Here is a 16,558-nt window from a genome sequence, read left to right as displayed (position 1 = left end):
GAAATTGGATTTGTTCCTGAAAAAGAAACAAATCTAATTCTAAATCTAATCTAATCTTCAAATCTAATTTGATTTTCAGCTTGGAGACCAGATTTTCAATGTGTGTTTTTGAATGACAGTTTCTGATGCCATAACGCACAAAAATGGATATTTGAATGGTTTGAACCTATTGCTCATTTTTGTCTGAGCTCAGTTTGGAGTGGCATAGCAAAGAGTTCTTTAGAATACTTATGTATATTGTATGTACAAAAATCACAAAAATAAATGAATTTGCTGAAATGTAATATAAAATCATCTTCAACATGCATGCACGAATTACACTCAGGCTTTTATCACCAACCTCACACAGTAGCAGGTCAATGATATGGAAGACCATGTAAAGAGGGAACTTGGCTGTGAAGAGGGTGAGGAACCACTGAGAAGCGTACATATGAGCCTCCAGACCCACATTCAGGAAATGGGTGTACAGGTCTGGTATGTATTCCTGTTAAAGACAGAAAAAAAGCAAATCATAGACAGAGGTAAGACGCTTATAGAGAGAAAAGTAAGAAGCATTAGTCCTTAAATAGATCAGCTGTATGCCACCAGTGGAGACGACCACTGCTGTGGTATACATTTAGAAAAAAGCTCTCTGGATCTGCACATGCAGCACACATACCTGCATGAGTCTCTCAAGCTGGAAGAACTTGCAATGCAGATCTTCAAAGTTCTGCTTGAAAAGGTCCCTGAGCCCGTAATCAAACATGATTTTGACCAGCACGCTGAAAGCTTGCTCCTCTGGCATCTGAAGGAGAGGACCAAGAGATTTCATAATCATGTCAGTTCATTTTCTGATGCTGCTGCTTTCAGATGAGGCAAACGTGACACATAATTTACCTCACAGCTTTCCAATATAAATAAATGTAGGTTAATTAACTACCTGAACTTGTTAAATATATCAACTTCTAAGAACACACCAACATTGTTTATCCACTAGGTGGCAGTGTTGCCATATCCCTGAACTGCAGCGGTGCTTCAAGCAGATGAAAATAGACATTATTTATTAAAAAAAAATAAAATGTCTGTATCCCACAGTACCACCAAACTATTTCAGTGCAGAAACAGCACATCCACATATCAGATCTACACTGAATATACTACACCAAGCTCCAAGCTCCATATTCAAGGTAAGCCAACACCAATCCTCCAGCATTGTAGAATGTCAAAAAGATGCCGATGTCAAATAAAACCTAAACAGTCCGTCTCCGCTCTTGAAATTGTTTGAAAAGCAGAGGATTTTTGCTGGACCCCGCTGATATGTGATACTCACGTGCAGCAGCAGCACAGCAGCCAAGAAGGATTGTCCCTGGCAGTAACCAATCTCCTCATCGTAAACAGAGTAAGCCTGAAGGAGACGACAAAGGCGAACAGGCACGCAGTCAGTAAACAAGCTTCACAGTGAATCCCAAGACTGAGGAGGGAGAAGAAATGATGATAAAATGACTTTTTTGTGGAGCAGATCTTAGTCCAGATGTTGCTGTCACCTTGCAACTGAAGTCTGCAGCTGATTCAAAGGGAGATTTTTAAAGCTACATTAAACAGTGTTTATGAGCAAGATGAAAGAGATTAACAGCCGATGGGGAACCAAAGTTAAAATAAAAAAAAAGTTGTGGGCTACTGTTTGAACAAAATAAATAAATAAAAAATAAAAAAAATCTGAGGAGTTGGCAAACCAGCCCTGGGTTGTATTTGACAGGTAATGAGAAAGCTTCAAGCTACACTGGAAGGTCAACACAGCTTTGGTGTTTACCCACCATCATATCAGGGAGAGAAAATAACATAAATAAAGAAATATTTTGCTTTTGAACCCACAGCAGACTTGTTTGGCTGCAGAGCACTTGAATTTAGATGCACTTGAAAGAGTAAGATCTAGTCATTTTAATTTCTTTTTTTTTAGAAATCTGAAATTGTTTTTGCACTTAAGATCAAACACACATGACTGTTTTAAGAAGTGGCCTATTAGTGGTGTTGGGATAGGGAAGGGGATGAGGGAAAGATCAGGGGAGAGGAATGGAGAAAAATGAAAAAATGACCAAGTGTAGAGAGATGTTGGTACTGAGGAAATGGAGTTGATATGAGAGGAGGGGGAGCAGGGGAGAGAGTTTGGAGAGGGTGGCCTACTGAGCTACAAACACAAATAATGAGTACAAACAGACAAAGTGTGGATCAATCCACGCACAGAGGAAAGGGAGGGCCCACTGAATTATTCAAACACACCTGAGGAGGTGCTTGTCTGAGAAGAGATGGATGCCCTCACCTGAGTTATACATAATGAATGAAATGAAAATGAAAAAAACAACAACAACAAACTCCAGCCACACCATCGATGTGGGATCATGGAACTGTAAGTTGAATGAAATGTGGGCGTCTATCAACTGCATATGCACATGTTCTTTCTCATGAGGAAGAAAGTGCCGGCACTTCACGATCAATACATGTTTTGTTTGTGTGTGTTTGTTCGATTGGAAACTTAAGTCGCCTTGCTAGACGGGCAGTGAACTCGCTGAACCACCCAGACACAGAGCGGCTGCTCAGTTAATTAATGATCAGCTCCCTTCAGGGTTGACAACTCTCACTACTGCTCTACAAACTTTGTCATCAGACCTACTGTAAAACAAGTCATTTACACACTAATTACACTGTATTATAGGAAAACGTGACTATTTCCCATGCAGATTGCTTTTTTTTTTCCAAGTGGCTCTGGAAATGAAAACCACTGCTACCAGAAAAATTGAATGTTTAGGTCTCAGCGATATAAGGAAGATATCACATCTCCATCTACAGTCATCACGAGGTTAGAAATGTACATCAGAGCCACAATGTTTATAATGGCAAGTTTCAGTGGAGATGGATGCAAACTGATTCATTTTGTATTTAAATACATTTCTTAATGCAGACAATGTGGAACAGAGTAGAGACCACACGAACGGACTACGTGCTGGAAACTTGCATACAGTCAGCTGCTGATGAAGCTTTGCACACTGCGCTAATCCATTGCTTTTACTTTTGACTGGCCCCATAATGCCCCCTGTTGACTTTGAAAATGTAATTTAAAGATCCTCTTGCGTGTGTGTGTGTGTGTGTGTGTGTGTGTGTGTGTGTGTGTGTGTGTGTGTGTGTGTGTGTCACCTTGCAGATCTTGTAGAGCGAGTCCTGTCCATCTCCTCCAGTATCTTTGAAGTAGTCATGAGCTGGGAATGTCCTGTTAATGTCCCTGGTGATGGCACTGTCCTGAGGGGACTCCTAGCAATGAGAGGAGGCAGGCAAAAAGGTCAAGGTGGGTGAAAAGCAGTGACGATTACGTTTCACAGAACGGGGGATTCAGTCACTTATGGATCCACAAAATCTGTTCATCAGTACATGGGGGCCCAACACACTGCTCAGATTTACAGTATGGGACAGAAAGTGTTATAGTGGCACAGAGTGAGAGTCTCCTCCAGTACGCCCTATACGTATTTCCCCGACTGCTTACATTTTAATCAATTTAGAACATGACAAGTAATTCTTATGTTGCCAAAGCTTCGATAAATAAACATTAGTTTGGAACAATAATTACACAGCTGTGATAAACTGACAAAAACAACGTGAAAGGAGAACTGACCAAATACATCACGTAACACAAACACAGAGAGATTCCTGTTATTTATCATCTTGACTAAGTACTGAGAAAAACCTGAAACACTGCCCGACGTCTCATTGATATCAACAAGGAGGTCGTTTGATTGAAAAATAACCTGAGACTAAAATACTGTACTGCGTGACACCAGGCCGATAAGATGGTGCTTTGTTTTCATCATCACACTTTCTACCTTCACCAATCTGGACTGTAACAGAGTAAATCAACTCTAAGGGCCTTTTGTCAGGAGAGCAGGGTGGATGGATGAGTAGGACAGAGGGCAGGCAATGCGTAAACAGAAATGTATGCAGCAGGCACAAATGTTTCTAAACAGGAAAAGAGCATTCAGCACCATAACTTCAGGGGTCCAGGGTGTTGTGTTGTTTTGCTGTGCGTGTGTACTCTGTTCTCCTCCAAAAACTCATGTGATCTCAGGGTCTACAGCGTCCCAGCAGCTGCAGACTGCTCTTAGGCACAGAGATGCTTTGAGCTAAATGCTAACGTCAGCATGCTCACAATGACAATGCCAACACGTTGATGCTAAGCAGAGTAATGCCTACCATGTTTACCATCTTAGTTGAGCACAAGATGGGGAACTGCTAATAAGCAGTGGTGATGGAAAAAGTCAAGCGTGATTGTGATGATCAGTCACATAAAAATTGATCCTGAAGGGGACATAAATCTTATGTTAGGGGATATTTCAGTGCGGACCAAAGTGGTTTACCAGCATGATGAGACAGACAGACCAACATACCATCAACAGAGCTAAGCCACTAGCATAGTGGACACACACACACACACACACACACACACACACACACACACACACACACACACACACACACACACACACACACACACACACACACACACACACACACAGATCAGTAACTACTCCAGACTAGAGTCTAAATTAGCCAATATTAATCACCCCTCATTTCATTATTGATGATTGGTGTATTTGAAACAAGCAGCATCTAAATAAGTAATGTTACCCTGAACACACGTTCTGGCCATTACAGGTCAAACCAAATGCAGATTTAGAGCTATCTCCATATAGTACTTGGATGTGAAGTGGCTCTGATGTTGGGTGATAGAAGAGACAAATTAACTTTGTAGGCAGAAATGTGTTGTGTCAGTCATTGCAGCCTGGTGCTTGGACCCTGCTCTCAATCCACCAGTGGATAATGAGACAGGAGCAGCAGGAGTAAAGGAGGGTTTTTATTCAGTCAGCAGTAAGTAACAATAATGGTGCACTATGTTCATGTTAAATGAGCAAAAGAAAGGATGCATCATTGATTCATGTAAGAGGATGTTTCCACTACACATTGGGATGTCAGAAAGTATTCCTCGAGTCTTTCAGCATCATGCACCTTGCTCAAAGGAGTTAGGCTTAAGATTAATCCCTGCAGGAGTTTAAGATCCCTACTAAAAAAACACACCCTGCAACCCCAGGACACAGTAGATGTAAAAGAAAGCTATATACCTCAGAAATCCATTAATTTTAATCACCAGCTCTTTTTAAATCTATCTTGTTCTCTCTGCAGCTAATTATACCTTGCAAGTCTCTCTGTTACTGTGCCCATCAGGTCCCTCCCTCTCCTTTTTCCAAGGTTTCTGTTCCAACTTCCACAGAGGAAGAGAGTGAAACAAAAATAATGCAAGTATAAGAAGAAATGCAGGAAGAAAGGGATACTAAAACAAAGTGAGCTAATGGGGATCAGAGACCAACAACAGAGGGCTTTTTTTAAAGTCCATTCCACAACTTCCACCACACCCTGTAAACCCTAGTTACTGTATGTTTGTGTGTGCGTGTGTGCACAGCCAAGGTGACTAGATGCTTAGGGACATTTGAGTAATTTGATTGTTAGAGTTATTTTGGTCAGAGTAGGATCTGTTCTTTGGTTGTTACATGATTGGTGTTTTATATACAAATAAGTATTATACCATTATAGCACGTTAACATATACCATCCACTGATCTGAGATCAGCTACAGCTGAGACAATTAGTTGATTGAGCTTTTAGTTGGTCAACAGAAAAATAACTGGCAACCATTTTGATAATCAACTAGCCTCTTCTGTCATTTATCAAGCAAATATTGAAAAATGCAACAATTTATGTGGTTCAGCTTCTCGAATTTCACCGCTTCTCTTTGTCATTTATGATTATAAAACTGAGTAGCTTTGGGTCTTTGGATATTTGGTCAGGTAAAACAAGACGTTCGAAAGCATCGCATCTCATCAGTAATGAAAACAGTCTTAAATTGCAGTTGTCTTAATACTTCTTGTGAATATTCTGTTCTTCCTGGTTGGCTACACTTTTCAAGTTCAATTTCAACCAGGTTGCACTTTAGCCACTGAAAATGTGCAACAGGAACTCCAGAAAAACTGTTGATCCACAGCAAAAGTCACTGGTATTGATGAGTTTCAGAGCGCAGGGGTGGAGTTACTGCATCCAGTGTTAAGGGCCCATTACACTGAGTTACAGTCTCTCAGTGAATGATAAGGATCCATGTTTATACAAGCACCACTTAGCCATACTTATCTGAAGTGCTGAGAGCCTGTACAAAGGCCTCCGACATAATGGCCAATTAGCTTCCTTTCTGTCTGTCTGTCTATTCCGTTAAAGTGAGGTTTGGAATGAGGGTAGCGTGAGAGGGGAGAGAAAACATATCCAGTGTCTCGGGCTGGTGGACGGAAGTGTGAGAGCGAGTTCAACATCATACAGAGGAAGACAAAGAGGAAGAGGAGAAAAAGAATGCTAAGTATATTGTTTCTCTATATTACTGTATTGTTTTAAGTGATACTTAAACACTCAACTCATGGAGGCTTTCAAGGCATCTTAGAAGGGTTTGCGCTGTTAAACAGATTTTTTAAATTTGATGGAACCAGGCTAGCTACTACTAGCCTTTATGCTAAGCTATGGAAATCACTCGAGCTCCATACCTAACGCACCAACATGAGAGGAGTATCAATCTTCTCATCTACCTCTTGGCATGACGGTGAATAAGCATATTCCTCAAAATGTCAAACTATCCCTGTAATTATGTGCTCTGTTGAAGTGAACCCTGCTATATGTCCCAGCCAAGGAAACCAACAGCTCAGCTACCCCTGCTCAATTTCTATTGGAGTGTCCTAACAGACATTATGGATATGTCAAAGCACTGTCTGCTGTCAGAAGACTACAAGGAAATAAAACATCTGTAAACTGGACGGAAGTCAAGGAACAAAAACATTTTCATCTAACAGGCATACAGTAAAAACTCTTTACTGGGGGAAAGCCAAAAATGGCAGCGCTACTGTGTGTGTGTGTGTGTGTGTGTGTGTGTGTGTGTGTGTGTGTGTGTGTGTATGCATCTGTGTGTGTGTCTAAAGCTAGGAATAAAGTACCGGAGTAAGGCTTCCGTGGGAAGGCTGAGTAGCTCGCGCTCTATTGTTTATGTCCCTGATTTTCTCTGACTCAACACAATAGCTGACATGTCATTCTGTTATTCTTTCTCTGCTCCTAAAGGACCCTGCTGAGATGCCAAGAGAACATGCAGTGATATTTATCAAGCTTGATACATAACCAAGCTCCCAAACCTAAACAACCTGCAGAGCTGCACTTTAATTATTTCACTGGATTCAATCAGAAGAAACTGTGAATGTGACAGTAACTTCATTGCTTTGTAAATAATTAGCAGAGCCTTGACAGGTGCTTTCATCACACATGCAGAGGTACACAACTGCAATTTGAAATCCTTTTTAATAAAGCAAATACTACTCAGTTAAATTCAGGTCTTCCTTCAGTTGTTCCTTTGCGATAATTTGTATTCGACAGAGCACATGCTGAAGCTACCCGTCGCGCTGTTTCCTCACCTTACCGTCATCTATCATTAAATCTTAATCGTCTGTCTCGTGCCCTACTTTTTGTGCCATTTGTGCAGTGGCGTACTGCTTCAGCACGAGCAGAGCAGGCAAAATATGTATCTGATCAGAACAGAAATGACAGACAGAGGAAGAAGCAATGTAAATCATAATGACAACACCACATACTATACACGCTGCCAAAAGTACAATGGCCTGCATTCTCTCATGGTATTATATTCCAGTTGAGTCCACTGACATTTCCCACTGCAGCTTTGCCTGCATTGCAAATTCGGCAGACCAGCTTGCACAAATATGGTGCTGCTGTAGTACAGTCCGTTTACAGCATGTTAACACAGCAACAATTTATTTTCATCTGTAATGATCTACAGCGAAGCAATCACAACTTGGCAAATGATGGCAAATTCTGTGTGAATGTAAGGCTATTATACTTATCAACTACACTTCTTGATCTTCAGCCAGCAGTATTTAGCCAAGCCTCCACCTCACTAAATATAGCTGTGCAAAAAGGTCTGTTTTTTCTCGAGAACTTTGGGATATTTGTCACTAATAACAGAGCACACAGCAAACAAACAAACACACACACACACACACACACACACACACACACACACACACACACACACACACACACACACACACACACACACACACACACACACACACACACACACTTATCCATACTTGTTTGTAGCAAAGTCATGAGTACAAGGACGTTTGAATACACTGAGATAACATTACATTTATTTGCTCAGCACAGAAACACAACATTTACATCTTACAATACCATATAGGCTTGTCACCTACAAAGCATCATGTAATGAAGAAAATCACAGACCCACTTTCATGGCAGCAAATTTAAACATGTTTGACCATTTCATTATCCATTCTCCATCTATAAAAGCATTCTGTACGGCTTTGAAAAAAAAAAAAAAACATTATCACAAATCACAAATTCAACACCCATATGAAATATGACATGGTTTGTTATGATCTAATACGGTAATGGCCTCATTTTCTCAATCTAAGATTTACAAACACACCATTCTTCACTCTGAGCAATTTCCAGCGTCCATTGTGGACAAAAACACATGCAGAGTGTCTTTTGGGAGGTTTCCAGACCAAGTTGTTACAGTGGTCAGTCTCGTCTTAATGTGGTAATAATTTGTTCCTCAGAACAGCTGGGTCATGAGTCAGCCATTAGCAGGGGTCTGGTGGGGCCTATTTAGAGCCTTATGAAAACACAATGAAGAAAATCCAATCCAGATTAAAAAACAGATAAGAAAATACCACTGCGTGGCTATGTGTGTGTGTGTGTGTGTGTGTGTGTGTGTGTGTGTGTGTGTGTGTGAGAGTGAGTGAGTGTTAAAGTGCACTATAAGAGTGAGGCTGTACTGCCTGTTCAGGGTACTGCACATTTTAATGAACTGAGAGAACAGTATGTTCAAGATAAAAGAACTGTGCCTGAAAATGGATTTTAAAGATTATTTTAAACAAGGTCCTAATTCCTCTTACATTTTTTTTCTTTACATTGTAAATCCAGATAGAATTTCTGCACTTTTATTTACATTGAGCCGCATGTAGTGTATGTGACTTCATTAGCTACATATGGACTCTGCTTGGTCCCAAGACACACACACACACCCAAAGCTATCTGCATATGATGCCGGAAGAGGAGGATGAAGAAGAAGCAGCAATCCTCTAATGTTTCTGGATAACTTGTAAAGGGGGTTAAAATTAAATTAAATATAATATAAAAACTCTAGGAACACAATATAGCCTGTAGCTATGGAAGATACGAACCATTTCAATCTTCCTTCTTTGCACTTATTGCATTATTTACATTTTCATACCTGAAAATCACTTACTGATACATTGTTTTTGTAGAATGCAATCACTCATTATTGTACCCCATCAACAAGTATTTCCCTCTCACACAAGAGAAGGCTGCATTTAACCCATGAACGGCTTCCTAAACCGGCCCCAGTGTCCATATTTCCTCTTGTTCTCTCTAATCCTGCCCAACATGGCACAGACCCCACCACCGTGTTGTTCCCCTGAGAACATGAGAGCCGATTGTTTTCCCACAAGTAAAAGGGAATGCATGTGTGTGTGAACACTAATGTGAGCATGTTTTGGTATTATAATTTCCCAAGACACTTTGCCCTAAATCTTACACATTTCTGATGAATTGTACCATTCACTGCTGTGGGAAATAATATCTTTTTAGTGGTGAGTGGTCCAAGTAAAACAAAATGCATCTTCATTAAGACACAGCTGCAATCATTCCAATAAGTAAGCATGCGATTAAACCTAGTTTGAGTCCGAAACATTTATCTCTTCACTTCAAGTGAATATACAGAATGTAATTTTACAAAAATAAATTTCTATAATTTGACAATAAGACATTCAATATGCCGTTTCTGTATCCGTCATTTTTGTACATGCCGTTTCTCGACAAAAGAAGGTACAAATAGGCAATACTACAATATTTGGCAATGCTTCACAGATGACAGCCAAAATATTTAAAGAAAACATGTGATTCTATCTACCATCATTGTACATCACACTCACATACGCTCACAAAATACAGTATACCCGAGGGAAGAGATGTGCAGCTAATAAAGCAACGACAGGTGATAACTCTGTTAGCACCTTTGCTAGAACACCGTAAACAGTCCACTTCAGCCAATGGTCGCATCCTTACATAGCTAGACACACACACTCATACACACTCTACGAACACAAAAACAAATACATGCAAAAAACAAAATTAACAGTTTCGAGTCATGTGTTTGCTCCTGGTTCTGTTTTACAGAAGAGAGGAACAAAGATTGCGAATGATGAATTTTTGAGTATGTGAATTAGCAATCACATTTTTTAAAATACTTTACACAACAAACAGGGTTCAGGTTACTCCATACTGAACGTGGAATTGAGGCTGGCTTATGTGCATTTTCATCGTTGAACATGCAAACAATTTCCAGTCTGTGTTGTTCCCTCTAAAAACAATGGCAACTCTATAAATTGAGCCCTCCCTAAATTTAAGAGGAAAATATGTCCCCAGCAGTGAATTTTCATTTTCATATCAAGGCAACAATATATCACTATATACTGAGAAACAGTCATATTCATGCACATAAGGCATCACTGAGCCAACAAAGTGCAGCGGACCTACACAAACTTGTGTAAAACCCACTCGTTTCACTAAATCGTCATATATTAGATATTTAGAAAAAAATATAATCCAAGAATATATGATGAATTTTCTTTGGTAGATTAGATTAAGTATAAAGCTAGATTATCTGCACCTAAATAAACTGTGAAACAAATCTTCATGGTTCCAAATACAGATCATTTTTCACAACTTTGAAGTTTATGACACCGTATATACACTTGGATTCATTTCGGCTTATTATTGGTCTTGATTATTTTGTGTTAAATATCAAGTTAAGAGTGAAAAGAACCCCAAAACTACATATGGGGACAAGATGACGGAAACAGACTACAACACATGCATGCACATAGGCGCACGCACACACACACACATGCAACTGCAGAGAGTTGAGAGGTCAGTCCCTCTTCACGGTGCCATGCAGAGGTTAGCCTGCTGGCAGAGTGAATGGGCGATTTGTCTGTTCTGTTTACATTTGAACCTCCTGTGTTGGTGTGCGTTTATCTGTGTGTGCATGCACTCGTCCCCAAATGCAGGCAATAATGCAGTCAAAATACGGCATAGGCTGAGGTCTGAAACCAGGTAATCATTTGCAATAACATGTAAATGCGAAGTTTTCCACAATTACACATTTACAACTTCTGATTAGACTATTCCTCTCAAACAATCCCAAAGACCACAGCTTGAGGGTCAGCCATCTAAATGCTTAACGTTTTCACCTTCCATCAAAATCAGCTCAACGATGTACCAACAATCAGTGTACAACAAGTGTAAAGATACATTGCTTGGTCTTGCTTTGCCTTGGACACTTATAAAATAAGTTTAGCTACATAATTACAACAACAAAGATAGATAGAAAAAAAAATCATGACAGAGGAATTCACTGTAAATTATGTCAGCTTTTTGTCATGTTCACAGTTGGTGTGTGAACCCACAACTTACTTAAAGTGATAATATTTTGATTTGTACAACAAGAATAAATAATGTAAAATTTCAAAGTTTATGAATGATGTCTTGATGCTGACAAACCATAATCAGTGCAGTCAGTGCAAACAAACTATACAATGAGTGCTGGGTTCAGACCTTCATCATTTCTTTCTTCTTTTTGACTGACTAAGCTCAATCAATCAGTCAACAACAAGAGACGCAACAAATACACAAACACACTGATGCATCACTTTTAGCATTCAAATACTGAGGGGGTAAGAGCTCGTAAGAACATGTTTAAAGAGCTTTCTATGGGCAGTTCATCTCAGCACTACATTACTAAAACACAGCAGTCAACTATTCTGTCTGAATCCATTTTTTCATTTTTGCATTTGTGCTGACAATCTGGCAACAAGGGTCATGTTGTTTCACATACAGATTTTCAGAACACTCTTCTTGGAAAGTTGTGTAATTTTGGCAAAATAAGTTAAAGATAAAAGAAAACAGATAAATACAAATGTTGTTAAACCTCAAAAGAGTCACTTCTCCAGAGATTTTCAGACACTTTTTACTTTCTCTCCAATCTATCACCTGTATCCATACATAGCACAGCATGCTGGGTTTCCTTGACCATTTTAAAAACACCTTGCGTGGCTATTTAGGCCTTTTCTCCTTCAGCGCTTTGCTCTTGACTCCCTTTCTCTGTCTTTGCCAGCTGTGGCGTGTGCAGAGAGGACATCTGTGTAACCTCCAAACACAACAGAGACAGCAGTGGCAGATCAACGCCTCCTTCTCTCTCTCTTTACAGCATATTTTAGCTCAAAAGGAGACATTTTACAGCAATCATATCAGGCATCTTTTAAAAGTTCAAATGCCATTTTCACACAAGAGCTTCCTCTGTGTGTGCCTTATACATGACACGTTGTGCCAATTCCTATTTCCCCATGACCATATCCATACCCCAGTCCAGCAGATCCTTTTTCAAGAGAACCAATGAAAGCCTTTTTGGTATTCCTAACCCCAAAGCCACTGCCACTGCGCTGTAAACAGAAGGAGCAGAGGCGTTTGAGGCCCTTCCTGAAGGCTGAGTTGGAGAGGCTGTAGATGAGACAGTTACAGAAGCTGTTGCTGATGGCCAGCCATGTGGTTAGGAATGAGGCTGCAGGGTGGTGATAGATCCCACCGCTCTCCAACAGAAAGTAGAGGATGTATGGCAACCAGAGGATATAAAACACGCTTGTAATGCGGAACAGGACCATGGCGTATCGCTTGTCTGGGTATGTCGATGTGGGTTGCTGATACTGTGGTTGGGATTTTTGTGATTGAGTCAGGTGGGGAAACTGCCCTTGCTCTACTGCACTGTTGTCCTTGACCACTGATCCCACTGTCAATCCTGGACCCTGCAGCTGCTGGGGTCGGTATCGAGCGTGGCGCTCGCTGATTTCCCGGGTGTGCTGCCGGCAGATCTTGAAGATGTTGGCATAGGTGAAGCAGACAGTCAGAGCAGCTGGGGCGTAGAGCAGCGCAACAATAAAGGTTGTGAAAGCTGGACGAGTCCTCCACTCGACGGCGCACCACTCCACCACATCGCCATGGTAACCAGGTTTCCCCCACCCAAGAAAAGATGGGAGGAACACCAGAGCTGAGTACAACCATATCAGAAGGATGCAGCAGCGCACTCGACAAGGTGTTACCAGGGATGCGTAAGTAAGAGGTCGAGTGATGGCAATGTAGCGGTCCACACTCACGCATGCCAACGACACCATTGAAACGGATTTCAAAACAGACACCATGTACCCAAACACCTGGCAGGTGAGTTTGGGGTCGAGGCCTTGGAGGTGATGGAGGAGAGACAAGGAGGGGAACAGGCAGCTGACCCCCACCAACAGATCAGCATATGCCATAGTCTGGATGAAAGCACTGGTGGTGTGCTGGCTAAGTAAGGGGGCACAGTGAAACACAAAAATCACCACCAGGTTACCGGAAATAATGAGAACAGTGAGGAGAAGTATGATAGAAACTTCTAGGAGGCAGGTGGTGAAAATCTGGGAATAACCTATCTCAAGCAGGCAGAAGGGAGCAGACAGGTTGGACGGGTCAGCAGAGCTCTGGTTCAGTGGATCCAGGGAGGAATTCATCATCTTGGGCAAGAGGATGTGTCTGCGGGGCCCTTCAAGGTTACAATGAACCAAAGAACCCACTATTTTGACAGGTAGCTGGCTGGTTCTGAAAGTAGCTGGATGGTTTCAGTCCAAACAAAAAGCTCCATGCTGTTGTTCCATGATGATGCGGCCACCATCTGTGATTTCAAATACGGGAGAGATGGAAAGCACAGCGAGGAAGCCCCCCAGGTTCCTTCTCAGTGCAGGCAGTTGTGGTTTTACACAAAGATATAAAACCACCGGGGTAAACACAGATTAACACACAAAAAAGAAATGTGTGTATTCCTTATCTTCTTTTTCCCAGTAAAGCGAACTTCCCAGCTGAAGACACAAAAAAGAAAAATAAATGTAGAGCAATGTGACTTTGTTTGAAGGAATTCCAGTCCAATCTATGCTTGAAATGCCTCCGCTCCCTGTAAAGTCAGAGATGTCTTCAACATCTGCTACAGCTGCAGAAAGCTCTCTCTTATCTGTCTGCAGTCCACAGTCACAGACAATGAAAAGACATTATTGTGTAATGTGCTGCGTGCATGAATTGAGGGAAGGAGACATTAAGGCATAAATATCTCCTTTTCTTCTGTCCTCCTGCTTTTCTTTCCTGTATCTTCTTCTTTTCTCCTTGTTTCTTGCCTCTTCTTCACCACTCTTCCATGTCCACTTGCTCTTGCCTCAGCTTCTGTCTGGTCCTTCGCAGTAAGATCACAGCAGACTGCCGTGAGCTGAGAGGATGAAGGCAGTGCGCAGGGTGACTGATAATTAAAACATGCACGCACACACAGAACACACCTCAGTGGTAATTTCTATCCAAAGGTTGCAGCAACTATGTCTGGAGTGGAAATGAGGTAGGCAGGCATACCGATGCTGGGGGAACCTCCCGTGTTCATTTATCCTCCTTTGCTGTCTCTCTCTCTTACTCTGTCTTGCTCCCTCTGCCTCTCCCTCTACAGAAACAGTGGCACAGAAGCCCCTCCCCTTCCCAGTGGCTCCAACCAATGATCAACTGCAAGGGCACGAGGCTGCCTCCTTTGCCCACCCCCAACCCCCACCTTTTTTTTGGGCCAGTGTTTCTCATAATCAACTTGAAATTCAAACACTGTTTCACACTGTTAAAATAAGTAACATTCAGTGTTGACCCAGCTCTTGTAAAATGTACTTTTGACTGTTAACATCTCTGCAGCCTCTCACCTTGTTCCCAAAAGACAGAACATTCTGAGCTGTAAGAATCTGGACATTGTCTTTCTACAGCACAGAGAACTTATTGTTTGTAATGAAACAATGACTGCATGCCTGGGTGCAGTTTACAGGAAATATTCCTATTATCAATCAGTACAGCTACAGGTCCCCCTATAGCATTGTGCATCCCAGCATGCTGAAAGTACCATGCAGTAACTAGGCTTAATGTTGTGCAAAGCTTAAATGAGCTGTAAGATGTGTGGATTTAAAAACTGTTTATTAAAATACAGAGACAAATTAATTTCTACGAAAGGGATCCATTACGTTGGATGTGTTACATGTTTTCTACTTGCATACTTGCATGAGGAAACCATTTTTACTATCATATATATATATTTGTGGTCTACTCACAATAAACTGCAGCAACATAAAAGCTTATAAGACTGAGAGACAGATCTGAACCCATGAAAGCACAGTGCAAATAATTTCATTTGAATTCATAGCTGTGTGTAATCAGCAGCTGATTCACTAACATAGAAAGTAATTGTGCAATTAGCAACTGGGTCTGCCTCCTAGGTGTCAACGTGAAGGAGAGCTTGAGAGGTGCAATTAAATGGTAGTTCAGCAAGTTCAGGTGAGAAATACAAATTTAGTAACGCTAAAATAAATGTGTCCTGAGGCCACTTTATCTCTAATTGACAAATTCATTCTTTTCCATTAAATTTATAGAAATGTCTGCAAAACTAACACAGCATAGAGTCATACTAACAAAATGAAAAAAAAGAAAAAGACACTAATTAGATCGCTTAAAAAATGCACCTCTGCAATGTAAATATGCTATTACCATAGTGCATTACTCTCGTTGAGATTTAATGAACTCAGAGCCTCAGCAGCAACAACAACAACAACAACAACATAAAGGGTTAATTATTAATACTGTGAAGTAGTGCATCTTATTTGCCCTACATCCATTACATTTAACAGCTGTAATGTCCTGAAACCAGCCTGTAAGAATAAACATAAATCCTATGACTAGGTTTAACTGTGATATTCTTTTATAATAAATAAATGGAAACTTAAGGCCTTTGTACTAAAACTTCTCATGATCGAAAACAATAGAGAAAACGTTTTCCTAACTTCAAATTACAGCAGGAAAGTCCTGGAGCCAATGGTAACAATAATAATAATACTACTCACTTAACATGAATACGTTTGTGAAATGTCATATACAAATCGTCACACAGGCTCATACACTCAGTACCAGTGCCTTTTACAATATGAATCTTGTATAACAATGGCACTTATGTAAGGTATAATTACAAACAAATGGCCTACAGTCCTCTGGGGACTTTTCAAATATAAAAGTGTTCTTTGCTTCCTGTTGAACTTAACAATCTTACGTGTGCATAAGTATGTGAAAGACCAAAAGAGAGTGACTACTCCTAACTACTAAGAGTATGGACACGTAAAAATCTGCAGCACGATGTAAGAAGTCTTTAATTTCTTGTAAAAATGTTCTTAGCAGTCATAACAGAGATGTGCTAACCTGTAACTATAGTACAAGCAAGAAGGGCTGTATCAAACAGTTCATAATCCTAA

The 16,558-nt window shown here is 40.7% G+C and overlaps 2 protein-coding genes across 4 annotated transcripts in view; both read right to left on the bottom strand.

Moving 5' to 3' along the window:
* Positions 1-16,558, bottom strand: part of LOC139348358 (rab GTPase-activating protein 1) — a 73,436-nt gene that overhangs the window by 21,903 nt on the left and 34,975 nt on the right. For all 3 annotated transcript variants that reach the window (XM_070988366.1, XM_070988364.1, XM_070988365.1), the window contains 4 exons: positions 3,169-3,282; positions 1,310-1,384; positions 659-784; positions 341-484 (listed from right to left, as the gene is read on the bottom strand). In XM_070988366.1, coding sequence (XP_070844467.1) covers positions 341-484; positions 659-784; positions 1,310-1,384; positions 3,169-3,282 — 459 coding nt within the window. The remainder of the gene's footprint in view (positions 1-340; positions 485-658; positions 785-1,309; positions 1,385-3,168; positions 3,283-16,558) is intronic.
* Positions 9,373-14,622, bottom strand: LOC139349089 (probable G-protein coupled receptor 21). Its single transcript, XM_070989581.1, has one exon. It carries the CDS (start codon positions 13,763-13,765, stop codon positions 12,533-12,535), a length of 1,233 nt encoding a protein of 410 aa, XP_070845682.1. The 5' UTR covers positions 13,766-14,622; the 3' UTR covers positions 9,373-12,532.

This window comes from Chaetodon trifascialis, chromosome 20 (assembly GCF_039877785.1).
Source record: "Chaetodon trifascialis isolate fChaTrf1 chromosome 20, fChaTrf1.hap1, whole genome shotgun sequence".
Taxonomy (NCBI): domain Eukaryota; kingdom Metazoa; phylum Chordata; class Actinopteri; order Chaetodontiformes; family Chaetodontidae; genus Chaetodon; species Chaetodon trifascialis.
This window is presented reverse-complemented; position numbering and strand designations above follow the sequence as displayed.